Source organism: Aythya marila (assembly GCF_965140915.1).
Source record: "Aythya marila genome assembly, chromosome: 6".
Taxonomy (NCBI): domain Eukaryota; kingdom Metazoa; phylum Chordata; class Aves; order Anseriformes; family Anatidae; genus Aythya; species Aythya marila.
In genome coordinates, this window is record NC_139047.1 from 18,550,468 (window position 1) to 18,577,474 (window position 27,007).

The 27,007-nt window shown below is 37.0% G+C and overlaps 2 protein-coding genes across 5 annotated transcripts in view; one reads left to right on the top strand and one right to left on the bottom strand.

Annotated features, from left to right (window-relative positions):
• Positions 1 to 267: 267 nt before the first annotated feature.
• Positions 268 to 20,133, bottom strand: HAT1 (histone acetyltransferase 1). 2 transcript variants are annotated; one of them, XM_082763968.1, is made up of 11 exons: positions 20,057 to 20,133; positions 17,641 to 17,712; positions 15,634 to 15,709; positions 13,810 to 13,930; positions 8,246 to 8,425; positions 7,899 to 8,020; positions 7,294 to 7,398; positions 6,839 to 6,945; positions 5,021 to 5,172; positions 3,597 to 3,713; positions 268 to 671 (listed from the first exon to the last, which is right to left on the bottom strand). In XM_082763968.1, exons 1-11 carry the CDS (start codon positions 20,061 to 20,063, stop codon positions 504 to 506), a joined length of 1,227 nt encoding a protein of 408 aa, XP_082620094.1. In that variant the 5' UTR covers positions 20,064 to 20,133; the 3' UTR covers positions 268 to 503. The 2 variants fall into 2 exon arrangements, with proteins under 2 accessions (XP_082620094.1, XP_082620095.1); XM_082763969.1 differs by lacking the exon at positions 20,057 to 20,133 and adding an exon at positions 18,681 to 18,701.
• A 179-nt stretch (positions 20,134 to 20,312) lies between these two features.
• The window catches only part of SLC25A12 (solute carrier family 25 member 12), a 50,668-nt gene continuing 43,973 nt past the window's right edge, over positions 20,313 to 27,007 (top strand). Inside the window, exons 1-3 of one of the 3 annotated variants that reach the window (XM_082763773.1) lie at positions 20,313 to 20,540; positions 20,956 to 21,009; positions 26,639 to 26,781. In XM_082763773.1, coding sequence (XP_082619899.1) covers positions 20,529 to 20,540; positions 20,956 to 21,009; positions 26,639 to 26,781 — 209 coding nt within the window. In that variant the 5' untranslated portion in view covers positions 20,313 to 20,528. Of the gene's footprint in view, positions 20,541 to 20,955; positions 21,010 to 26,638; positions 26,782 to 27,007 lie in introns of those variants that run through there. The other 2 variants (XM_082763775.1, XM_082763774.1) reach the window with 2 other exon arrangements.

The window sequence follows — 27,007 nt, forward strand, 5'->3', positions numbered from 1 at the left end:
TATCTTGGTAAGTAGCTTGTACTCAGGAAGTATGCTGGACAGACCAAAGAACCAGCCTTGTTACCTGTTCATGTAGCATTCAACTAAAGAGTGCGCAGGCCTACATGGATTGTAAGACCCAAGCAAAACAGCCTGAGGAAGATAAAGTTAGGAGAAATAAGACAATTACAATGTAAGTATCGCATATCTTGCTATTCAGATATCTGTTAACCCTTGAGGCAAAACAGAAGGGTAAAAGAAAATTCAAACAATTGAAGTGTTACTGTATCTGAGAATCTACATTGTTTATTTCAGCAATAAGTGCTCCCAAACCTAAAGTACATTTTAAAATCTACAACACAAAAATAGAAAATATTCAAAATGCACAGAAACACAAATCACCTTTAATGTGATTAAAACGTCACATGAGTTTTTTTTTTTTTTTTTTTCAGTTAAGTGGCAATTAAAGATGTGCTTCACAACACGGTATAGAAATTTGCAAGTTTCCTGTACAGGTAGGATCCTCATGCTTGTGCAAGTCGTTCCAGAACTCTTCGATAATCTGAAACAAGTTGTTGGAAACTCTCTTCTAACTGTTCATGTTGCATGTTTAGGTCTATTTGGTTCAACTGATTGGTCAGCTCCTCTGGTCTTAGGCACCTTCTCATCTTGGCAAGTTCTCTCTGCTTTTTCTGAACAAAGTAACAAACAGTAGTTTGAACATAACCAGCAATTAAAAATACAGTATTTCATTGTAACTATTCCATTTCATTATTTAGTTAAGATGTCCCTAATAATAAAGAACATGCCTACTGATTAGGTCTAATGTTACATTACTAGAATTTATGGCATGAAAAACTAGATTGTAGAAAACATGACCACAATATTCAGTTCTGTGTTGTCATTAATCAAGCAATTAAAAAAATATATGCATTATGTATGCCTGGTATCCATGCTCACGGAATCATCAAGTTTGTTAAAAGAAAATTCCCTCAAACAATTTTGGTTTTCCCATCAGTCTCAAGATCAAAGCCCCTCTATACTCTATTTAACTTCACACTTCTCTCTCAAAGGAAAATTTGTTCGATTTTGATGACTGATGCTGAGGGTCAGGAAGTGGGAGCTGAGACCATGGTAAATTATAAGTGGGTAAGATCTGAGAAACTTTGGTATTCTCCCACAGATCCCATAGATAGATAAACTTCAGTTCAGAAAAGGAGAAGGTTCTGTACGGGAGTCCTGATGAGGCCTCCAAGTACATCTTTGGCCAACATTCAAGAAACATTTCCTTGTAGAAAGGATGACAAAAGCAACATAATTGCTTGAGTTTTAGATTTATATTTGCTCTATCCAGTCAACATCTAGTTATATTTGAAAGCAATTATGGCTAACAATGAGTAAGATACTCAAAATGTGAGAGTCACCCAAGTAAAATTAGACATGAGAACCCTTCTGAGCAACAAGTTTGTCAGTAGAAAAACTAAAACCTCTCTATTCTAGAACTAACTGCAAGTCTGCTTAATTAACAGAAATATCTAGGTATATTATAATCTAATTTAAATTTGAGACATCTAGAAGTTTCATATCCCAGTAGTTGGTACATGGAGTATAGCAAGAACAATTCTGCTAATAATGTATAAGAAAAAGCAGAACTTCTACTTGCTATTTATTGAATGCTCTGCATTGGCTTTGTAGGACAAATAGAGAACTCTAACCCCAGGTAAGCACATTTTGTTTTTGAATAAAGATACTCTTCACTAAATAGATTTTACACTGTCACATACAGCAATGGCTTTACAGAGCAGAAGAAAAAGTCCCCTGTTCTACAGAAACTAGCTCCCTACTACTTGACTAATCAAAGCTTAAAAAACATTTGTCGAAGCATAAAATATTTAGGCTGTAGCCTTTTCTGTGTAGAATATTTGATAACACCAAATTTCACAAGCTGTTCACTCTCTCGATTACCAGGAAGAAGCTGTAAAATACAAGTACCACTACTACTAAATTAAGGTAGTGGAAACTTATTCTACATTTGGACAGCACCATCCAAATGAAGTTATCAAGGGCTTTATATAAAAAAGTACCATTAAGAATGCTGTAATATTGCCAATTATTTACGAAAAGCTACTTTCCTCCTCCAAATTACCACATATTGACAGTTTAGTTGCAGTTCTGGAAAGGCTTTTTAATTTTTTTTTTTTTTTTTTTTTTAAAAACAAGAACATGATTAAACAGTGCTTCCAAAAAAGTTTAAAGTCAGTGTACTAACCTAAGAGTCAGCCAACACCCCTTCCTCGATTACATTCTTTTGAAAAGAACTACTGGTGAAAAATTAAATGGAATACTCTTAAATTAAAAAAGAATATTCTACAATTTTAGAGGACCAATACTACGTATCTTGCAATACAAAAATCTGTATAACTTTTTGTTCTTCATGTATTTATTACATGCAAAGATTCAAGTTGAAATGATTGTTAGAAGCAATAGAACTGAAGATGCCTACGGAATTTTGGATTTTCCCCACAGGACTTCAGTGCTGAATGAATGAATTGGAACCAGTCCTGTTAGATGGAAAATCATGGCCTTCTTTGTAGTGGACACTGAGTGAAATTTAGCAAATGAGACAAGACACTCATGAAAGAATAGAAAGTGTTTTGATTAAGATCCTGTCACTCAGCATGACATGGCGTTATCTCCAGATCAGCGAAGTGTTTAATGCAGTGCTGGGTTCTCATTTCTGCTAACAGCCTCCCTAAGTCCAACATGAGTACAATCAGAGTTCTGCTATTTTGATATAACAGGGCAAGTGCTGCTTTAGGAAGGCTTGCAAGCTAATCAAGATAATTCTGATACTTCGCCAAACTTTTCCAACCAGGTTTTGGTTTGCTCAGTGAGTATGTAACTGCAGAGAAGCTAACAAGCTAGTCACAGCAATAAACCTAGGTTCATCTGTGGTCTTTTATCTCTTAATACAGATACTGATGTGATTAGCAATGACAATATATACATATGTGTCTCAGATGGTTAGTTAATGCAACACAGGCCACCTATATTGAAGGTCCTTAGAAGCATATTTAGTAGGAGCTATGAAAGTTACTTCACACTAAGCTCAATAGTTGCTTGAACTTAACTTCTGAGATTACTTTATATTTATCTGCATGGAGTCTTATGTTGACATGGACATTTTACTTATAACTAGGTGCTTTGTTAGACCTTGTTAACAAGTAAAACAAGCATCTAAACTATATCTCATCTTCTGTGTAAATGTGCTATGACATTTACCTCCAACTTCGTGGTTTAAGATGTTCTTAACCTTTTCAAGAAATTCACTTTTTTTTTCACCTTTAAGTCTATCTGAACGTAATGTCACCTTTAGAGCTAGATACCATAAGCTCAACAACAACTTAATGCTGGAATTGAGCAAGAAACAGGAGACAAACAAGACCTTCAGCAGAGTCATGAACAAATGTTCTCTGCATCTGTGTACATGTCAGTTGATCACTGCATAACTAATAGTAGTTGATTGGCAACATAATTAGCATCAGCCACATTTATGGAAATTAAAGTAAAATCAAGTATAATTAGCCTTGAAATTATGATACTTAAGTCATATGCACCTTATAGGGGCCAATCAGTCTTCTTTTAACGTCCAACCGATAGCTTCTGGACTGTTCTGCATCACCCATATCTGTTGCACGCAACCGTAGAATTTCATAAACTCGTCTTGTGTGTTGCTAACGAACAGAAAGAATAGAGATGTCCAAATAAAAAGGTCAGTTAACAGAACTCTAATATGACAGTATTTATCCACTTTGAGTAACTCCTCAGCTTATTGGACACCAGTCAGAGGCACTGATGAAGCCTATCAGCCTGATCCTCCTCACCAGTGGGTTAGATGAATAAATATTAGTTATTTCCCTGTTTCTTCCACGCAGCCAGTGTCTGATCTGTACCAGCCACCGAGATGCTTCACTGACCTGCAGCAAATGAGCAGCAAAAAGTACAGAGGCCATAGTCCAAAATGGCTTCAAAGAACTGAGAACTAGATTGCCATTAAGCAATTTATTACTACACAGTACCTCCTGTACTGATCTTAATAATCTTGACATACCTACTACTCTTCACAAAGCTACCTGGAAGTTCTAAACATGAGAAAGAAACATTTAAGTTTCCTGTTTACTAGGAAGAGAATGGAAGACTAATTGTTTCTAATAGAAAATTGAAGTGATTCTGGAACACTGATCAGCTAAGGTCACATTTGGGAAGGAAACAAGATTTGTGTTGCTACTATATTACTACTAACTGCTGCAATATTAAAACTGAATTCAAGATCAAGCATTCCTTTGCTGAGCAACAGAATAAGACAGTTTTCTACATGTGTAGAGATACCATTAAAAAAATAAAAAATTATTTATTCTCTAAGGTTTAAGATCTCATACACAGAAGGCTGCAGATGTACTTCCCTTACCCAAGACATACGATTTTTCTGAATGTGAATACAGCTTGTCCCCGTTGCATGCTGTAACACTCATTCAATGTTTTCACAAAACTATACTCAAATATTTGAGTATAGTAACTCTGCCTCTTCACTAGTATACTCAGCAATCACTCACTGTGAAGATTACCAGTGAATTTAATTGTTAAATTTAACTGTTTAGTTCTCTAAATGTTTAGAGCTGCCTTAGGAGTTGCTTGCTACTTTAGTGTTCCGCATTCCCAAAACAATGGCTCTTTGTATAGATATACTTGCAAAAAAATGGAAGCTGATACCTGAAAAATTGTCAGCTTTCTAATTCTATTACATCAACAACGTCAGTAGGAAAAAAAAAAGGCATTTCAAACCATGAGCTATGTACCTCTCTTTGAGATAGATCCTAGAAATCTGTTAAAATATGCTGGAATATGCAAATTCAAATTCTCCACATCTATGTTTAAATTGCCCTTCTACTATACAAATTCCAAGTCTCCACATCTATGTTTAAATTGCCCTTCTACTAGCTTCATAAGAATAAGTCCAACTACAACAGTTCTTATTTAATACCTTATTTATTTTCAACTTCTGTTGAGCTTCCATCACCATTTCTTGACTGAAGCCTTGCATTAAGTTTCCTGGTGAAAAGCAAAGCAAGTCTTGACAGAGTTTTACAAGAACAAAGTCCCTTAGCTTTATGTAGTTTTCAGATGGATCTTCAGCTAGAAAGAATGCACATAAGAGCACATCATTAATATAGACATTATTTGTTGCTACACCTCCAGTATGTAATTACAAGGACTGTGAAAGACAAAACCAGATACAGTATTCATCACTATATAAACAACCGTGCTTAATTGTAAGAACTGCTATCAAAGTTATAGGTGTATGACATTTATTCTGCAAAAGAAATTGGAGAAGCTGTACTGAAATTAATTTATTCCATTCCTTTTCACCCAAATTAGTTAAAAGTTGAGATCATTTCTACACAGAAATAGAAATTATATAGATAAATTTCTAGCAATATATATTTCACTTGTCAGCTAGGATGACATGTTATAACCAGGACAAAATATTCATTGCAAAAGTGAAACTCTGAAATATTTTAAAGCATTATTTCCTCCAGGAAATTTAAATTTTAACCTTTCTGAAAAGAGGAAAAGGCTTTACTTAATTTTACTAAGTATTCTGGCCACATATCACAGTTGTGGAGCCAGACTTTCTCATAAAAATGACAATAAATAATTTTGTAAAATATTCCATAATTTGAGTGCCAAAGAGAGTATTTCTTTATGGAAAAAAGCAGAACAAAGCCTACAATTAAAAGTTATTTTAGAACAAATTTATACTGTTTGCTACAACTCTGCATTTAAGGCACTGAGCCATGAAACATGTCAAATGATTTATTCAGTGTTAAGAATTTGTTTATCCTCAGTTATAAAAGCTACGTACAGCTTTATAGTATTAGCAGGAAAAGAGATAATAGCTTTATAGTATTAGCAGGAAAAGAGATAATAAAAATACCACTCTATGAACAAGACTTTGTGTTGCACAGAGGAAGTTGTGCTACCCTAGGTTCCTATTAACTGGATTCAAATTACCAGGTGGATTACTTTGTGTTAGGATTATCCTGCAGTGATACATGAAGAAAGCAAATATTCTGTTGCGTTTTAATTATTTTTTTGGGGAGGTGGAGGACTATTTTTTAAACTAAGACCTAAAATGAGTTCTTAGATGCACCTACAGTTGAATAGCCGATTCGAGTTTGAACTGTGTTTCTTCCTACACTGGTCTTGAAACCACAAGACAGGTATCATATTTGTAGCCAATTTTCATGCTATATTTTTTCAGGTGTATATACCCATTATATTTATCTTCCATAAAAATTTTATTTTTATGTATGATGCACACACCTCTGACACGATGGATGCATTCAGCATGCTTCTGAAGCACAAGTCCTGTACAAATTTTTAGTCTGTTAAACTTTTACCTGCACAAATATTAATATGCTATTTTAGATTTTTGTCAGTTTTGAGTTTTGGCTAATAGGAGTAAATTGAACAAGAAATTTGACAAAGCTTGATCTCCTGGCAAATTCAGCTGCGTATCTCACAATAAAATGGCTAATTAGCTGGTAATCCGTGCATGCTAGGGATTGAATTTTCCTGGTGTGCTGTTCTCTAAGTAAAGGATTTAGGGAGCTACATTATATACAGTTCTTCTATAAAACAGGGTACCATTAATCCTGAACTGAGCTAAAGCTAAATCTTCAAAAGGCCATTTAATTCTGACAAGTGAACATGAAAGTTGGTTTGTGGGCTAGCAATCTGTGAATGCTACAAGTTGTGTTATTGAACAGGTGAACTTAGTTAAAAATTTAACACAGACCTGTTATATCAAGTACTGTAGGAGAAGACATATAGTATCTATGAACTGTTTCAAGAAGCTGAGCACCATGGCCTTCTCCTTGGAATGGTGGCAAGATCAGCATCTGGCTATAGACAAAGGAATGCATTGATATTTCAGTTCAAATGCATGCATTTGCAAACATTATATTATAAAGACTTAAAAACTAAGTGGTATTTCATTTTTCATTGAAGTACATGTAGCAATCTTAATTTTAAACCATAATTCTTATGGAGTCTTAGAATTGCTAAATATTCAAGAACTTGTTTGAGATTCCCTCTGCTTCAAGAAGGGAACAATGAAATAAATCAGTGCATAGCCAGCTAATAATGGGGATTTTTTTAAACAAATCAACACCATTATAAACAAGTATTGGGAACTTCAGCAGTTCCCTCTTCTGAAATAAAAGGCAAGGCACGAGTTACGCCGCCAATTACCTTACACGTGGCCGGGTTTTGTCTGGGTACACATAGTAATTATAGACTGTCATGTAGCCTACGGTCGCAAAGAGCGTAGCTCCATCCTTATTATACTTCTCAAATCTGCAGATAAAACAGAAAGCCAAGCAGGTCAATTACAGTCGCGCTCCCATGCAGTGTCCATTTTCTTTTCCATTCTCCAACTGAATTTTCAGTGTCAGCAAGCTACTCTGTGAGGGCCCAATGGGTACACCTGCTATGTTCTGAATGTACAATTCACTTAATTGGTGTGCAGCAACTTGGATAAATCAGACCTCTTTGCAGCACTTCAGTGCACTTGCCTATTATAAAGATGAATAGGTGGCAAGTAAAAGAAAACACAGGCAAAGCTCATTTTACTGTTTAAGCCTACATTCAGGGCTCTAACGGACAACAGCATTTAATTCAGCTCTATTCTCAAGGTTTCCCAAAGCATAATGGAGCAAAACTCAAGCCTGATAAACAATGGTTTTTCTTTCCTGGGAAAAATATCATTATACTGCTCCAATAATTGGCCAGCCACAATTAAAATGCAGGCTTTGTGGAGGTAATAAGGTCCACTGTTGCTTTAGAACTGTACTTACACTAGAAAGTAGTTCCATCTTTCATCATCTACATCAATAAAGCTAGCAGTTTCAATAAACCACATCAAGAACGTCTGAAGCCTTTCATGATATTCTCGAAAGCCTGGACATGTCATGTCAGCCTAGGGAAAAAGCCAGGAGAAGTCAGGTGAAGCCTATCACAGATGTAAGAGGAAAGAAAATCTGCAAAACCTAATTAAATTCTCCAGTACAAAAAGAACATGATCGTAATTAATAAACTGGTCAAATGATAGCATTTATATACTACAGTTGAAACATTACACAAAGTTCCTCACTTCAAAATAAACTAAGCTGTCAGCCTGAGATGTTTCACTTATTTTTCATACCTTATATATCTGATAAGTTATGTCTTCACCAGCTTCCTCGTTATGAACAGAATACGTGTGTAGCAGCATTCCAAAGGGCTTGAAGTTGACCTCCTTTTCCAGCAGAGAGACAAAGTCATCTGTGTTTGTACAAAAACCAGGAGGAATGATTTCTCTAATTTTACTTTCAACATCATCTGCCTGGGGAATACAAAAGGGGTCAGGATCAGAGGAAGATTAAAAAAAGACCAAGTTATCACTGTGCTAATAGAGATGAATATAAAAAGAGGTGCTATGGCCTATCAGCAATTTCAAAGAAAAAAAAGGCAAGGAAGCGTTCCTGTTGTTCAACAGTGACCTCCCAGCGGACAAAGGACTGAAGAGATACAGGAAGGTCACAGTCCAGCCCCCATCAGTATCCAAAAACTAGTAGTTACATCATAAGTTTCTGAACATTTTTATGGACAGTTTAGGGACTGTTACATTTATCCAAGAAAAATCTAAGAGCATTGATAGCTATTCTAATAAAAGCATTGTGTGAAGGAATACCACAAATGGCAAGACAAGGAAGGAGGCTATAAATTCAGTCACATGGAAAGAACACTTCTCTTGTTTTTCCTACTTTGTTGGATGCAACACATTTATTTCTGAAAGAGCAGTAAAATCAGAAGCCAAGACTTTTCATCCCACAAGTCTCTAAGTCCACGGCACATAGCCTTATGGAGCTGGGGCTCCCAAACAAGCAGCTTAAGAGGTATTAGGTGGTGCTGAACTGAGTGGAGAAAAAAGGAACAAAGACTAAAACCAGTAGCCCCCAAACAAGAAAGTGACAGCTAGCACACACTTGCATTCTTATGTCTCGCTGCTTGAAATGCCTGTCTATAGTCAGCTGCAAACTACATTACAAACTCAGAAGACAAACATCCTGCATCCTAGTCAAAGAACACTTTGAAAACAAAGTTGATAAAATAATAAAATATCATTTAGGGATCCTGACAGCATATCCAACCTGTAAAATCTAACACCGGGGAGGAAAGAAATATTCTAACACCAAAACTAAATTCAGAGATTAAAATTACGCTTTTCAGTTAACCAAACTGAAAGTTAGAGACTATCAGCTGAGCAGACTTCATAATCCTTTTCAGATCCCAAAAAGACCACTTGATTGAATACATTTACTACTTCTTTTTAACCATGAATATTTGATGAAGTTTCACAATAACGTATTACTGCTTCTCACCAGGCAATAAAACTTAATGAATTGGTCTCAACTTAACAAAACCGTACTCCTCAATACAACCCCTAAAAGCCTGACATTACATTCAACAAAATGAGCTTACATTCAATTCAAACTTTGCTCTGGACAATGAATCCAGGTTTTTACTTAATGGAGTTTGCCGTGAGTTCAGCTGTAATGTTTGTATTGTATCTATTTCCACAAGGACTTACACAAGAACACTTTGTGTTAACTTACTAAGCAGCTCTTTCACACCGTTTACATGCATGATGGGTATTAGTTCAAAACCAAGACCCTTGCTACTTAGCATTCAAAACAGGGAAATTAAGATGCTTAGAACAAAATACACTACAAAAGGCTAATACAACATGCTACTAATTCCTGTCCTTTCAACCATCCTCCCTTAAGTAGAAGCAATGCACCTGCAAATGAATAGCACTTTATCATTCAGTTACATTTTTAGTGTAGAGAAAGATGGATGTGGTTCAGCACAAACAAGTTTTATTCTTAATGGTTTGGTACTACCAACATTTATATTTATATTTGTAGAGAGCTCTATTAAGCAATTAAGATATAGCGCTACAGTACTCGGTGTAACAACCCAGTTAAAACATCTACAGTCTTTACATCTATTTCATTCTCAAAACAAAAGACCTTTTCTGTTCATCCTAAAGTAATACTGGTTTAACATATTTTCTTTACATTTGCTAATGTAAATGCATAACACAGAATTAACCGTGTTTTGCAGAATCATGGAATTATAGGCATTAACAAGAATGAGTATTTGTATGAGCACAATATTTCAGAAACACTCATTTCTTGTCAAACTGTGTAAGTGCATTATTTACACAGATCTTAAGTATACACTGGTGATAAACTTGTAGGAATCCTCAACTAAGAATCTCTACTGGCTTTCATTTTGCACATCTGCAAAAAACATGTAAAAACCCTCTAGAATTAAAACAGGAATTCCAAGCGTTAGATCAATAACAGACCATGTGGATGATACATAAAAAGGGACAAACATGCAGTAAGAAGTTTGATATGTCACATTTAAAAAAAACTGCTCCCCTCACTTTCATAAGATTCATCTATCATTGACAGAAGACAAACCTTCACCTGCTGAAAGCACATAAGATAACGCATCTTAAATCTACATGACCACAATATATTTTTACCTATTGCCTCCCTAAGGTTCTCTCCACTTGAAACGAAGCCTGACTATCTAAGAAATGAAAGAAACTATATCATCTGTTACTTTTAGGGTTAATATCATCTCCATTTCTTACAGAAGGAAATCCCAGAATCCTCAGTTTGAGTGGTGACATACATGTAAGTTTAAGTGTTCCAATTTTCAGTTAGTGAGTCCTGAGTTATTGGAGTCTGGAAATACCAATAGCATACAAAAAATTTGATTTATTAATACCTGTAGCTGTTTAGAGACGTACCCATTACATAATAGGCACTTTAAAAAAAACTTCTCAGAAGTTTTATCAAGTAGTTACTGAGGTTTGTTTACTGCCTTTCCCTTGTGTATTTATTTGACATTGGTGAGAGGCTTCTTTTATTGAAGCAAGGCACTTTTATCTTCCCAATTTGCAAGGATTTACACAGAACAATTTCTGTAAGGAAAAACAATCCTGTTGGCTACTGTAGCAATGTTAAGCACAGACAAATCATTTCAGAGTGCAAAAACCCTTGCTGACTTACAAGACTTGTTGAGCTTACGGTTCATGCAAGTGCTACCTGTAATGTATTGCCTTCATATGCAAACCCTGTGAGATGATGGGGAATACAGTATGGACTTTGTAACTAGACTTGATTTGTAGTAGGACTACTTAAGTGGGCAATGTAGTTAAGCGTACATTATATTCAACTCTGAATACTTCTTAAAAAAGAAATTACAATTGTACTAATAGACAATTATAACGTTTGTGTATCACTTTGATGTTATTTCAAAGTGTCTTCACTTAAAATAATTACAGAAATGTATTTGAAAGCCAAATTTTTCTATCAGTTATAAATATTAATTCTAGCAGGGAGCAATAGAGTGATCTGTTGTATTAACTAAAAAAGTATGTCTAATATTAAAATTGCACTCATTAACTTGTGTTAAAGCAAATATATTAGACTAGCTGCAAAGCTAGATAATATATTGATAGTAAGACTGTTTTACAAGTTAGTGAAATACTTTCCTTCACTCCATCATGAAATCCAAAAGAAAAGGAGGTTCCTTCAACAGCTACAAATCTGAAAGCTACTAGCAATTCAGAAGTCAATGCTATTCATATTTACCCTAGAAGAAAGCAGCCTCTGTTCAAGTATTTAAAAGAATCAACTCCACCCAAGGAATAAATTTTGTTCATTATCATTAAATGAAGCGCTAACCAAGAACATACTTCTATTCAAAATATGATTTTACTTTGCTGAGCCTTCCTCACTAACATGGGATATATAGGTCCATCTTCAGGGAAACAATATTAAGATGCATAAATATACTTGAAGTTCTGGCTACTGGCATTTCAGGATCTTTTACCTAATGTTTAAAGATGTTGGAGAAACAGCAAACTGTATTCAGGCAAATATTTCAGTCAGTCCCTAGCAGGCAGAGATAGTAGCAGCTGCTGAAGCAATAACAGTAACAAACTTCCTATCAGAGAATAAAGTCACCTGCTGTTGAAAGGGCTTGTGTGTGGATAACATGTAAATAACTTGACACCGCATTAAAGCTCACTTTTAACCAGTTTGTTCAAGGCACAGACTGCTGTCCTTTCCAGAAGGCTATTTGCAGCAGAAAGATTAGCAATCATGCATAGTATATGGTTCATATCTTAATATTAGTATCCCAAATGAGCTAAGCAACTAGTTTACTTAAATACACGGTAATATGCATGTAAATTAACAACCTCCTTATTTTCAAATATGAACATGTTTTCAGAGATTAATGTAGTGTTACTAATGCTAAATAAATGGCAGAATGAGACTGTTGACCACCACGTCTTTTTTCCTTACTAAGGTTTAGATATAGCCATATGAGCAGCTTATTAGGACACAATGTGTTAATACCAAAGGAAGCACAGCGAAAATGCTTCAGTCAAAGTCTGTAAACATTCTAGGAAAAGAGTATATGGAAGTCTAGCTCAAACAGATAGTCTTTTTGTCCCCACCTCAGTCCCTTAAACAACTGGAAGAATAATTCAGTAGAGGCAATGCTGGGCTTGAAAAAAGCCAGGATTCTGAGTGATCAGAAAAGCTGCAGTGTTAGCCTAAGGCATGAGATACATGTACCTTTTTTACTTTGCTTGTACTTCTAGAAAAGTAAAGCAGCTTTGTTACTTGTACAGAAAACAGTGTGTGAGTAAAAGAGGTATTGTGGTTGGGATTCCCACTGTGACACGATTGTGAAATTATATTAGTGAAAGGCTGGACAGAGAGGTGGTCTGTTTGATTTTAATATGGCTATTACTTAGCCAACAGGCTTTCCTTTTTTTATTTATTTCTAAAAACTTATGAAGATTGAAGGATATGACCTTTCACTTCTAAGATATATTGCCCTAGCCTCAGAAATATTTCAAAATACAAAAGTATATTTCCAGGGACTTAGCCTGCTGAACTTCGTATATTTAACACAAGTGCAGAGCAAGGAAGGACATATCTATAGAACTTGCATTCCACTATCTTTTTCTTTAGAAAAACAGGCTTTCCCTTGAAAGCATTGAAATAAGTTCTGATGAATTTGAAAATTTAAAATACATTTTATAAAATAATTTAAATACAGCTTCAAATCAGAAAGATGCTTACTCTTAGAAAAGAGAACAGTTTTTCTCAGGCAGAGTAATTTGAAGTCAGTGCAAATGTATAACCACACCACAGAATATTATGAAGATTCACCTATAACCTCATCAGTAGCTCTTCTCAAAAGAGAATTTTTTCTTCCCTATAACTAAGCAAAACTCAGATGATATGAAGTTTTCTTGATGCATTAAAATCCACTCTGAAAAAAATCAGTTCTTCTTACTGGATTCTCTTGAATATGAAGAAAACCACTAGTCCTCCTGGAGGCGTCTAACATAAAAATTGACTTGCCTTTTTTTTGTGGAATTAGCCTTGGCATTAGTACCTCATGTTTGACTAATGTTTGGCACATTTTTGATGGCAGTACTGAAGTCAAAGGAAGAGCAATAAGAAAACGTACAGCAAACATTAGTTTTTTTTTTTTTTAGGTTAGTATAATAGGAAGCTTTGTTTTTAATGTAACTCATGTTTGGGTAGGTAATTACTAAACCTTGAATTTTGTCCATATCCCATTAAACCTTCCCAATAAATACAGGTTTGTCTCTGTCTTTACCTCCACACAGTCAAACTTCTCATTAACTTTAGATGTATATTCGATGCGGAAGAGTGTTGATAGGTTACCAGCAATATAGTACAAGAGGATCTTCAGTCCCTTGTAGCCAAAGGCAACTTCACTGAGGAAGGAAAAAAACACATTCAGGAGATCTAAATTAATTTCATAGCAGAATAATCACAATACAGCACTTTCACTTATCACTTTAAATTCACATCCTCTTTCCCAGCAAGGTATTCTAAAGACTCCTTATAGGAAAATGGGAATCAAACTGCATGTGTCTCTCTCTAGAGAGAGAATGCCTTACACTACTTTTATTAGTTATTTTGCTCCTCTAGTGCAGAAATAGAACATGTCCTTGGACTCAGTAAGACAGTGCCTATACATTTACTGTGATAGCTCACAAAAGAATACCTGAGATAACTAATATTGTATCTGTGTTTCTAAATGTTAACGTCATTAGCATTTATTTATTAATACCAACTAATATCATTTACTAAAACTTAAGCTTGCAGTGTAGCAGTCTAACATTTTGGAACACTACTGCAAGTTACTGTATAAAACACAAATAGATAATGAATCATAACAATAAGTGTTTCCGGTGGAAAGTTGCTATATACTGATCTGACTTAATTAGAATCAAGTAAATACAAAAAGGTATGAACTAGAGATGCTTTTTTTTAATACACTTTAAAACAATGTGAGCTGTCTGAATATAAATACTACATTGTTTTAAATCTAGAGAATTATTTTCAGGCAAAAAAAAAAAAAAAAAAAAAAAGGAATGCAGAAAATTGTTATGTTCACAGAGAAACATTAGCATCTTTCCTTGGTTATTTTAACTGAGCTTTTTCCTTTATGGTAGTACATTTCTAATTTAAAGTTTGAATTGCCAGAACAATAATTTGTATGTTAGCTATACTGACAGGTCGGAGAGTTCTCCCATTACTAAAAGCACAATTATTTACAGTGATCGCTGCAGTAGATGTGCAATAGTGCAACTAATTTTACTACAATTACTATAGGTAGCACGTAGTACTTAGAACGCTCTTTAAAGGAACTGAAAGTTAAAACAAATTGTTTCAAGTAGACAACAGATATGTGCATATATTTTCCTTTAACTTTTTTTTTTTTAAAAGCTTTAACTTTTTTTTTTTTTTTTAAAGCTACAGCCAGACTGTTCACTATTGCTCTTCTGATATTAAATGACATTCTAGCACTAGGGACATAGTGGCTAGCTTCCCTACTTAAGTTAGAATACTTGAAAAAAAATTAAATGCCATTTTAAAACAGTTTCTGTATCTCCTGAATATTTAACTGCTTAGACGTATACATATTATGGAAAACAAACACCTGAGTTCAACAGTTATCAATGATCTATTACAGCCAAGAATGTGAGTTTAAGTTAATACTTGGGTCTTTTTCACTAAAAATTGCTACATTGTAGTAAAAAATAAATTGGTATACTGTTGACAGATACCTTTTTGGCACTCATTACTGTGAAAGTTTTAACGAAGAATTATTAATTCTTGCAAATTCTACAGATTACCTGAATGCAATAGCCACTGAAACAAGAAATTCTGTCTGCACAGTCAGGCATTTTGTCCCCTGCTAGTATCTTAAAAGTAGCACATAGAATGACTACAAGGCCCTAACTCCACATGCTAAACACGAAGGCCATTATTTAACTATACAGTCATAAAACTGAAGTACTGTGTGTCATTTTAAATAGTTTGGTATAGTAGTATTTCCTGTTCTCTAGCAATTAGGAACCAACCTCCCCCTTACAGACCTACTAATTTTACTCTGAATACTTCAACTTACTCATCTCCAAATACTTGATGGCTATACTCTGGATTAAATGTTGTGTTGTCATCTTCCAAATCCTCAGGAAAGCGAACTGAGAAGAAAAAATGTGCATGACCAAGTCATCAGTTTGTTCATACAGAGATGCCGTGCTAGATGTTTATGTATTCTTTCACTATAAACAGCTTTATTTATGAGCCTGTTAGGCTGACATACACATGAAAAAAATACATCTTGTGAAAATTAGATGCACATTATTTCCTCAAATCAGTAAGCACAATAAAATGGAGAAATTAATGCAGATATATGCATATTCATACATATATACATACAGTTTCATACACATATATATCCTGACTGTTACTGCCTTTTACCCCCTCTTGAACACTGAGTACACTGCCCAGATGGATATTCCTACACTAAACAAGACCAATCATGTAATCAAAGCTGCCTTCTCATTTTGCTGTTCTTCTCTCATATGTAGTTCAGAACATTGTAAGGAGGTCTTCAGAGAGTGGTGAATGGAAGAAAATGTTCACGTGCATTAACGTTGATGTTAAAATTTTTAAGAATCAACACGGATACATTCAAAACAATTGCACTAATACAATAGTGGTATTTGCATCAAAATTACAAAAATAACTAGTGATCATCTCCCCATGACTTTTTTCCAGAGAGCTAAACAGTTGAGGTAAAGTAGCAAAACAAACAAAATAAAAAGCAAAAATAGAGCAATTCTGAAATATCACCATGGATCAAATGAAGACCTAAAAGATGACAGTGTGCTTTTATATGCACATGGGAAACGCATGATTTTTTTTCCTCTTCCCAAATGGTATTAGCTTGTAAAGTCTCATCTTTTCTCTTAATATAATTTGCATATGGGACATCTACACTCACCAACACAAAAAAGGCAACTGAATATATTAGGAGAGATAAGGCTATGAGTAACAATTAAAAAGCCTCTAGCAGGCTGAAAACTCATAAGTAGCTCCTCAGATTTCTAGACCAAATTCACTCAGATAGTTCTTGTTATTTCTCATCCTTTCCTTGGGTTTTAGAAAGACAGAAGAGGAAATGTAAAACATTATATACAGTCCCAAAATGATTATTTCAAATACTGTTTAAGTGCAAGAGAAACGTTTTAAAATTATAGTGGCCTAAAGAATTAAGTACGTGGGTTAGAATGACATTGTGGCTCACAAGGCTAAACTTATTATGCATTAAAAATAATATTAAACTTTATGGAACAGACTGTTAGTGGTAGCTCTAAAGAGTGCTTAACAGGTTCAATATTTTTATTTTCTTAATAAGTGATGCTATTTATTCTGTTCAATGAAACAAAATGACCTATTCTCTTTTTAAGAAATTACTGCTACAAGTAAGACAGTTTCAGATATAAGTGAGTCTATCAAGATTTCAGTAATTCTGCTTGTATTATGGATGTCCTAGTATAGTAAGTTAGCTATATAAAGCTACGAGCAGTCCACTTCATTAAAAATGGCTTGTGTAATCTAGATGAGGGGGCAACAAAAAACACAACAACACAGCACTTTTTAGCTTTCTTTCCTTTGTTTACAATTTCCTCCAAAAAAATAGGAAAGGGAAAGATGTAAAATAAAAATACTTAATTAGAAATTTGTAACTCTTAACAAGATGAGCTCTGCTGCTAAGGTCACCATTAAAACAACAGATACTGAGGACTACATCATAGCATATGGATTGGAGAAGAAGAAACTGAAAGAACATACTGAATACTTAAAGAAAAATAAGGTAGGAAAACTCCAACGCACTCTAGTAATACGTTAAGAAATTGCAGATAACATTATGATGCAGGGACAGGCCTGAGTTTCTATAGCTGTACTTAACTGCACTAGACTCAGCAAAATTAGGCTAGTATTAGACCGTGTTCCTATTCTTGTGTTTGTATATTTACATTAACAGGTACATATATAAAAACTGTGTGGATTTCATTATAAGAAAGTTTCTTAATTCAAATGCACAGGACTTAAAAACGGACATTACCTAGTTTTAGCTGAATCGCTTCATTTGTGTTACATTTGTATTCAGCCAGCTTCTTCTCCATAGCAGTAAGTCCTGAAGAAAAAGATTTTAAAAATGGTTTAGACGTGCACAATCTGCATCACTATTATTCAACAAATATGTTTAGAGAAAGGTTCTCAAGCACGGAAAGAACCACAATACAAAAACACCAAAGATACTGAACAAGTAGAAAAATCCCCAAACAGTACGCACTCCAAATGTAAAAGGAATGTCAAGGTTTCTAAAACACTTTTCTGGAACTACAAACAAGAACTAGAAAACAGACCAGAAGTATCTTTCTCTTTAGTTTCTGAGAATGAAGGGGACAATATAACATAAATATGTTGAATATAAAGTATTTAAAAGTCACCACTAATAGAACACATTACAAAGCAACAGGTAAAAAGCTTAAGAATTCAGTCTGACAAATGTTTCTTTTCAAGAACACATGCATGCACACATCAGTACTTCAAGACACCTAGTTCACCCCAATTCTAATTTCTTATTACAGCTCTGGAGAGCAGGTGTGCGCTGAAGCCTCATACCAGAGTAAAGCTCTATTGGACATGCATTGCTAAGCTCATCATTGCAGCTCTGTAAGAGATAGCGCCCCTTGTCATCTATCTATGTGAGTTGTAGTCAAATGTAATGCCCTGCCAGAGGACTTAAAGTGTACTTTTATGGGAGAACACCTTATTTCCTGTAAACATTGCCGCTTCCTTTAAGAGGCAAAACAAATCTGTTCTCATAATAATCACACCTTTCAAAAAAATTCATGTCACCTCCTATAAGCATGCTTTGGTTTACAGAGATTTAACTAATCAAAAACTACACAAAACACAGTGAGTAAGTGCAGAGTATGCTTGACTGTTACAAGTTTCACATCCCCATCAACCTCTACCCCAAGCAGTAGAACCATATTGGAACACACAAATGTCAAATACCTAAACAAGAAACACTGCAGAGACTGTTGGCTCAACCACTGAAACAGAAGCAAGAAACATTCACCATTCACACCCTACCTGCCAGTTTTCTTATTGGGACTTAAGGAAACCTTCTTCTGCAAATGGATAAAGAGGAGCCAAGTTCTGTGCCTGAGATCTTAAAAGAGTATTTTCCCCCCTAAACATCAGAGCTCTCAGCTGGCTAAAGAGTCTTTGCTAACACAGGATTTTGATGCAAATCCATTTACTGAAAGCTTCAAATGGCACTAACAAAGATTCCTGCATTTCATCCAGTAAAAGATCACTTAAAAAGTGATTATGGAAAGAACATTTTTGGTAAGCTCTTTTCCCCCCAAAAAAACAGAATTTGAACAAACAAGTACTATCATGTAGCGATGTGCAGACGTGCCTCTAGATGTTACATTACAGACCTGTCTTGTTATCTGTATAAAACCAGAAAAATGAATTTCCTTCTTACAGGCTGAGGACTCAACAAGGATTTCAAAATAAGGAAGTCACATGGAAGGAATACTTTTTCACCCAACAACGTAATTAGAGACAGGTGGTCTCAAAATAAAAGAACAGACCTAAAGCTGAAAAGCACACATCAGCTGCTTTGGAAAAGTAAAGTTTGTAATATTAAGACTTCATTTCAGAACACAACACCCCTCTCGTACATGTTAGTTTTTTATTGTTCCTACTTTTTAAAGGCTCTGTTGTTTTTTGCCTTAAGACTAGCAAACCTGTTTTCTTTTCTGCACTAAGAAGTGTTTTCCAAATGACAGGCAGACACTGTATTTGAAGAGCAGTAAACAGACTGAAAAACAAAGCTGGTGACAGACTGCCAGCCAGGAAGAACAAAGTTACAATACGCTCCTTTCAGCTTCTCAGTTTTCTTCAGAAGTGTTTGCATACACGGGTGTAGAACATACCACCCCCAAGCCCCACACGTTATGTCACGCGGCCAGTTGTTTACCCAGCAGCTATAGGTGCTACAGGGGAAGATGACACCCCAAAACCTCCAGCACACCCACGACGCACCTCTCTCAGCTACCCTTCTGTACCTCAGCACACCTTCTGGCTCCTATTCTCTACCTCACTTCTGCGTCTTTTCATTATCCCCCAAACAGCTGCTCTTGGGCTGGGGCAGCTACACCCAGCAACGCCCCAGCCGCCCCCTGTCCCAGCGGGGCCGAGGACGGCGAGGCGAGGCGAGGCGAGGGCAGCCGCAGCCCCCGGCAGCGCGCAGAGCGCCGCGTCCCCTGCTGCCGCCAGCGCCATCACGGCGCTCCCCTGCAGCCCCGAGCTCCCCGCGGGCGGCTTACAGCGCAACGGCGGCTCCGCGACGAGCCGCCCGCCCACCCTCCCTAACGGCCGGCCCGTACCGGCCATCCCTAACGGCCATCCCTAACGGCCAGCCGCTGCCCCCCCCGCTGCCCCCCGCCGCGCCTCACCCGCCATTTCGGAGCGGGACAGGACGAACCAGCCCGCGCGCCCACCCGCCGGAAGTGAGAACACGCGCCCCCGCTCCTTCTTCCGCTTCCGGCCGCAAGCACAGCTGGTGCAGGCAGAGGCGCGGGGCTCGCGCGCATGCCCGCTGGCCACACCCCGCGGGCCACGTCCCCCCCGCGGCGGCAGCCTTTGGGAAGGGCGTGCGCGCCGCGTCTCATTTGCATAGCCCCGCCCCCTGCCGGCCCGGCGCGGGCTGCACGGGCCGGGCGGGCGCACGCTCAGTGCTGCCGGGCTCGCGCCTGCCCCGTCAGCGTCCGCGGCGCCCTGAAGGCGCTGAGAATAGGGCGCGGCGGGGCGGGGTGGGGCGCCCGGTAGCACAGCACAGCGCTGCGCTGGGGCGGGGCGCGGCGGCCCCCCCTGCTCTCGCCCCTCCTTCTCTCGCTGCTGTCGCTGCTGCAGGCGGCCGGGCGCAGCATGGCGGTCAAGGTGACTCTCTGACTCTGCCCCCCCGCCGCTTGGCTCCTGAGGGGGCGCGGGGCGGCCGGGGGGCGCCGGGCGGGGAGGGGAGGGGGCGGCCGCCGCCATGACGGGGCAGCCCCGCGGGGGCCGGGGGAAGGGGCGAGCGCAGCCCGGGCAGCCTCCGCCTCCTGGGGGGAGCCGCGGGGTGGCGGCCGGGCACCCTCCGGGGCGGTCGTGGCACCGGGGAGCCGCCGGGCTTCGGCAGCGGCACTGGGGATGCGGGAGCGCGCGGCGGAGACCGCGGGGGGTTCACCTCGGAGAGTGTCCTTATCGCCTAGATAAGGGAGCTGATAGCGCAGCCCTTATCGGTGTCAATTGCAGGGGTTTTCGCGGCTGTGTCGGTAGCTCAGCTGGTGAAGCATTAACTTGCTTTTGTTTGCAGGTGCCCTCCACCAAGAGAGCGGATCCTGCCGAGCTGCGAAGTATTTTTTTGCAGGTAAACGGGCCTGTCAGACGCTGTGCGATGGGCAGAGCTGTGTTTGGGCCTTCCCAGCTGTGTGCCACAGCGTCGTGTGTGTGGCTGGGTCACGGAGCGCTCAGAAGCGCGTTTCTGGTGCACTGTGCAGTGAGGGGTCCTCATGCGTTGAGGTGAAACTGCTCCTGGCACAAGTGGTGGTCAACCACCCCAAAGTCTGATCTTAAATAATTCTCTGAAGCATTTTTTAACTTTCTATAACAAATAATTTCATCCAGAGCTGTTATTTTTAAATACACCTTTGCATGATTCTAAAAAAATATCTTATAGCTTTCATGCGATCCTCTTATAAATGGATAGATTTCTGGTGATATTTTTAGAATTTAAACTTATTTTTTTTAAGATTAATGTATTTCATAATATTATCTCTTGCAGGGCATTAAAATTACCATGCTTAAATAATAATGTGAAACTATCCATTCCGCTTAGTTACAGTGAAGCATGATCTGAAAGAAAAATCCAGTCTTAAAACTTTGATGATGAGGTTTGAAGGTCCTATGTTTTAGGTCCACAATTAGTCCATGGACATTTCCAAAATCACTATAATATCTTTTTTCTTTCCTGATGAGTATTACACAGTATATTCAAGAATCTTAACTCTATGAGGAAGGGAAGAATGTAAATATTAGGGCTAATACTGTAAATGATGTGCTCTATTATGACATCTCTGATGTGCAGCTTTTGGACCTACCTTGTTATCTAACATGTTAGAATTAGATGAAGAAAGCTTTTTGCCCAAGAGAGAGACATGATACCACAACTATTATTTGGGGGGGGGATTTTTGATTTTGTATAACAGATTACTCTGATAATGTCACCTGAGTGTTAAAATTTAGAACTTTAGAATCAAATCATGGAAGCCCAGCTGTAAATTTCTAGTGAAAATTATATTATCACAAATTCATTTATTGTTGACGTGACATTCAGCTTTGGTACGTAAGGGATACAATAGAGTATATTAATCAAACAGGAATCATGAAAATACGAATTTTCACTTGTAGTGCAAAATTGTGTGGTTTTAGAATATCACACAACTCTTTTCCAACTCTTGCAAGACACTTCTACGTGCTTCCAAAAAAAACCCAAGCCTGATGTGAAAATATTCAGTTTGTAAATGGGAACTTTGCATGATTCTTGACTTCTAGTCACTAGAAGTACTTGCTTCTGCAATAAGTAAATTGTTTGAAGTCCTTGATTTTGGTGATACAGGGGAAAGTGGAGAGGAAGGACATTGGCCTACAGACAATTTAGAGATAGAGAGTTGTACAATATATCCTTTATTCACCTAAAAAGCAAACAAACTACAGGCTTAAAAGAGTTTTTTGTTTTTCTTCATACAACTTAATATACATGTTTCTTTGAAAGTTACAGAATATTTCATGCCCTCAGAAATCAAAAATACGAAAGCTCTCATGTATCCCCTTGGGTACATGAGATTTGTCAACACAGACATAACACAGGCACTGCTTCAAATAGGAAGAGTTTATATATTTGGGGAGGGTTATTTGATTCTGATTGAAGGTGAAATTATGTTCTTTCTTTGATAGGTAGTAAGCAAACTTATTTGCAAATATTAAAAACAAAAATCTAAAGAGAACACAGTCTTTCTAAGACTAAGTTATATGTAGAGTCTTGTTATGAAATAGTGTTGCACACATCACGGGTCAGATATGTTGTGCTCTTTGCTGAGGGTGCAGGCCTGTTGTGTGAGCTTCAGTTAAAGGGCGTGCATTCCTTCCTAAATTTGGCTTCACTTGGAAATGGATGCAAGGGAAGATGTGAACTCTAGGCCTCCTTGTCAGCCACCTTATTCATAGAGAGTGTGCTTAAGTTTCCTTCTATTCGTACGTATTCTCTAATGGGATAACACTGACTCCTCTGCCAGTCTAAGTTGTATCTTAACCGATAAAACATTTGCCTTTCTTTTAGAATTTCTAAAGCTTGCTAAATTTTAAATTTATTTTAAACCATTAAAAATTAATGGTTTAATTAATTCACTTTAATACTACACTTGCATAAAGTAGATACTGTGCTATTATTTCCAGGTAATCCTTTAACTGTGGAATGCAGGCATTAAAACCTTGCATGTGTACACCATCAAGTAAGTTACCTCTCAGATGTTTGTTAGCCTCTGACTTCAGTGACAACCTTAAAAGAATAAAACAGAAATCCACAGAAGGATTAAATACATGCATAGAACAACAATTATCAGTTTTCTTAGTGAGACTTCATTATTTTTTCTTAGGCAAGATACAGTAAACCCTGGGGAAAGATAACTGAATTATTCCCCATCTGCTAAATGCAAATGAAGCCTATTTAGCAAGGTGGAGAAAGAAGCCCAAAGACTTTCAAATATTTGTATGTGAAACTTCCCCCTACCGCCTTTAAAAATGTCTAGGGTCTCCTGCTCATATCTGAGACTTTAAAATAAATAGATAATGTAAAATGTTGAGAGTATCCATAGGTCTCTTGTTTTGGAAATTCTTATCTGCCCAGATAAAATCATTGTGATAGAAAGCCCCACTTTAAACTGAAAACTAAGCAATTTTTCAAACAGTGCATCACTTCTAAAAGCACGGTGCTACCTAACACGACATTGTACAAATAGCATAGATTTTTTGTGTGCTCATATTTTGTGATGAAGCTTAAAAAAGTCATATGCAAATTCATGAAGTGCCTTTCTGGGAGAGGCTATACATGTATTCTAAGTTTTAAAATATATCGTACCATAATTCAAGACAGGGAAATACATATTTGATTGTTACATTTTATCTGCAAAGTAAAGCATAATTAACAATTGGTTGTCTTGTTGCAAAAGATACTTAGGTTGTATGGTGAAAAGATCACTTAAGGACAGAAGCTGTAAATACATGCCAAAAGGGAATAGCCTAGCTACTTTGTCAGACATTAATTTATTGGCTCATGGCCAAGCTCATGACCTTCTCATATGGAGCTGAATGTATCTGTCCTTTAATTATTTTAGTCTCAAAATTTTTTTTTAACAAAACTTCCTCTATGCAGTTTTTATTGTAAAAGAATTCACTATTTGTAATAAACTCAGGTAAGTTGGTGTGGTGTCTGAATTAAAAAAAAAAAAAAAGACATTTAGATTTTTGATTCTTTCATAGGCCTTCCATTGTCATGGAGTTGAATTCTGTTGTTCTTAAGGATATGCTCAATGCTCGTCATGTTTGATGGTCCTTTGTATATAAAACCTCATTTAGATTACATGCATTGCAACAGAGCTGTGCTTCACAGTGCATTTTTTTAAGTCACATCTATAGATGGCTGAGAAGAGAACCTTTATGAGTTGATTCAGCAAAGCCACAGTTTCATCGTATCTCATGTCAGCAGCACTGCTGAATTGAAGGATTCCCATCCATTGCTTTGTGTTCCTGTTTTTGTGGAAATCCTCCATTAATTATGGATAAGTTCAGTAGTCTGGTGTACAGTCAGTCTTGCAAACAGCTGTCATCACAACTATAAGGTGGTAGAGGGAGATGTGATGTGAGGAGCTGGTGTTGTGGAAGAGAGGTGGGATGCTAAGGGAGATGCTTAAGGAGACAATAATGCTGATGCAAGCTCTTTTATGGTGAAACTGGGTTTCATAACAGCTGAAAAAACCACGAGACCTGTAAATGTTCTCCTTTATCATAGTGGAGTGTTACATCTTAACAGGTTTGTTGTGTAGGTGGTGGTGTTAGCATTCTAATTCCTGTGGAGCCCTGGCTGTGTGAGGACCTGTTTTGTTCCTCTTTCACAAAAAAAGCTGTCAACTGCAGTGTATAGTGGAACAGCTGAAAAATTACATGTAAGGTTACTAATTGAAGTTTGGATTTCCAAACATAGATGTTGCATAGATAGTTCTTGGAGATGTGGGGGGCATTGCCTTTTCTTTTTCTGCAGAGAACACTTATGTTGATGACTTTCAATGACTAGAATCTAGGAAGGTGAATTGCCTTTTCAAAAATGAATTAAAAGTCCCTACTTTAATTGCACATCAACATTCTCATGAAACAGATGTGGAATTTTGCGACTTCCATATCTCAGAAGGAGGACAGTTATACATGTATGCATATGTGAAGATTTGCATCAAAATCTTTGTATCTACAAGTGGAGAAAGTGAACAGAAGAGATGGATTTAAAGCTATTTAGTAAGTTTCTTACAGGTTTTCTGAACAAAAATGCAGAGAAAAACTCAGACATCAAAGTGGACTGGATCACAGTAGGTTAGTGAACTAGAAATCTTTTGTGAGCTTTTATCCTCTGTTACAGGATGCAAACATAATTTAATCTTCCAATCTGAAAATTTAGATTTTATTTCTAAGATTACTGTCATATCATAAATGAGAAAAAAATTCTGCAACAGTGCTGCCATCTTGAAACAAGGCCTGAGGGGTAGGAACTTTCATAATACAATTCCCCTTTATTAATTTTCCTACATGATGATGACTTCAAATATTATATGCTACTTAATGTTCAGTGATGGCTATGGATAGCAAGGAAGTAATTCATCCAGTGTAGATAGCAAGAAAGTAAGTCTTGTGCTTCTGTATCAAGGCACATAAAAAGAGGGCTGATAGTATTGGTTATCGACAGGAATGACCGATAACCATCTAGTTCTGGTAACTCAGAAGTAGACTTGATTTGTAAAATGAACTTGTGATGCTTTCTACTCCTTCATCCTCACATTCTAAGTCCTAAATTGGTATTATCCAGCCTACCTGGACAGTTAAGGGTACGGAATTAATGTTAGATTGAAAAGTACACTTTAAATTAAAAGTTAATAACAGTCAGAGATTAATGATCTGACAAAGAAAAGTAACAGAATACTTGTACAAACATATGGCAGTTGTCTTGGTGTACAAATAAGAAAGATGTACTTGATAATTTTATTCTTAATTAGTTTTGTTAATATTTATTACTTACATAATTGTAAAATTTGCATGTGCTTTTTTTATTTGAAAATGTGTTAATAAAATCAAATCTCAAACCCAAAACATTTCAGTTGACCTTGTTGGGAGTATATGTGAGTGAGAGAGTGTGTGTGTGAATTTTTACTTAAAAGAGAAATGTGAAAGCCATTAGTTTCAGGAAAAACAAATCTGAGAAGTTACTTCTCACAAAAAGAAAAAACTAATACGCGTTTTTCAAAATGTTATTATGAGAGATTAGGAACAATTAATTAGAAGGTATCTACCACTTGAAATTCAAAGGAAGAATTTGTGCTGTGTTTTCGCAGTGTAGCTGCAAATGAAAAGCTATAGCATGGTTGTAATTTCTGCAAATTTATGCAATTACCTGACAGTTTCTGAAAGTGTTTAACCATCTTTTTATTAGAAGATATTGGTTCGTTTGTGTACACATCTATTCCACAGGGATAGATGTTGTTCTGGTTGGTGGTGGTATGCTACTGGTTGGTGGTATGCTATTAGTTGAACCGTACACTTCAGTTTCAGAGCAGTTGCATACAGTTGTGTGCTGTTTTGAGCGATACTTGGTAAAGATAATAGTTTGGTAATCACTAATAATTAACGTCTAAATCGATTCACTTTTGTTTGTGTGGTTTTGTTTCTTGTTTCTATTCTAGTATGCCAGTGTTGAGAAAGATGGAGAGCATTACATGACCCCAGAAGACTTTGTGCAGAAATACCTAGGACTTTATACAGATCCACGTTACAATCCTAAAACAGTGCAGCTGTTGGCTGGAGTGGCAGATCAAACTAAAGATGGGTGAGAATTTTGCTTTCCATTAGAAGCCTGTAATTTATTGGTAAATGAGTGAGTTTCTTTGGTAATTTCATCTTCTAAAATGCATTATTGATTGTATTATACTTCAAGCTTAATTGGACAATAAGCTTTTTCTCAAGTACAATAGACTATACATTTGTGGAACTTGGGGAAAAATACAATGTTTAACAGTGCAGAGTTCAAGGCATTTTTAAAAAGAATCTTTGTT

What these genes read in the sequence shown, in the direction of transcription:
- HAT1 (XM_082763968.1), bottom strand. An exon ending in AGAAGTTTGACTGTGTGGAG is followed by an intron (nt 8,426 to 13,809) that starts GTAAAGACAGAG and finishes TGTATTCCCCAG; the next exon opens with GCAGATGATGTTGAAAGTAA. An exon ending in TACAGTACTTGATATAACAG is followed by an intron (nt 5,173 to 6,838) that starts GTCTGTGTTAAA and finishes CATTCTTTCTAG; the next exon opens with CTGAAGATCCATCTGAAAAC.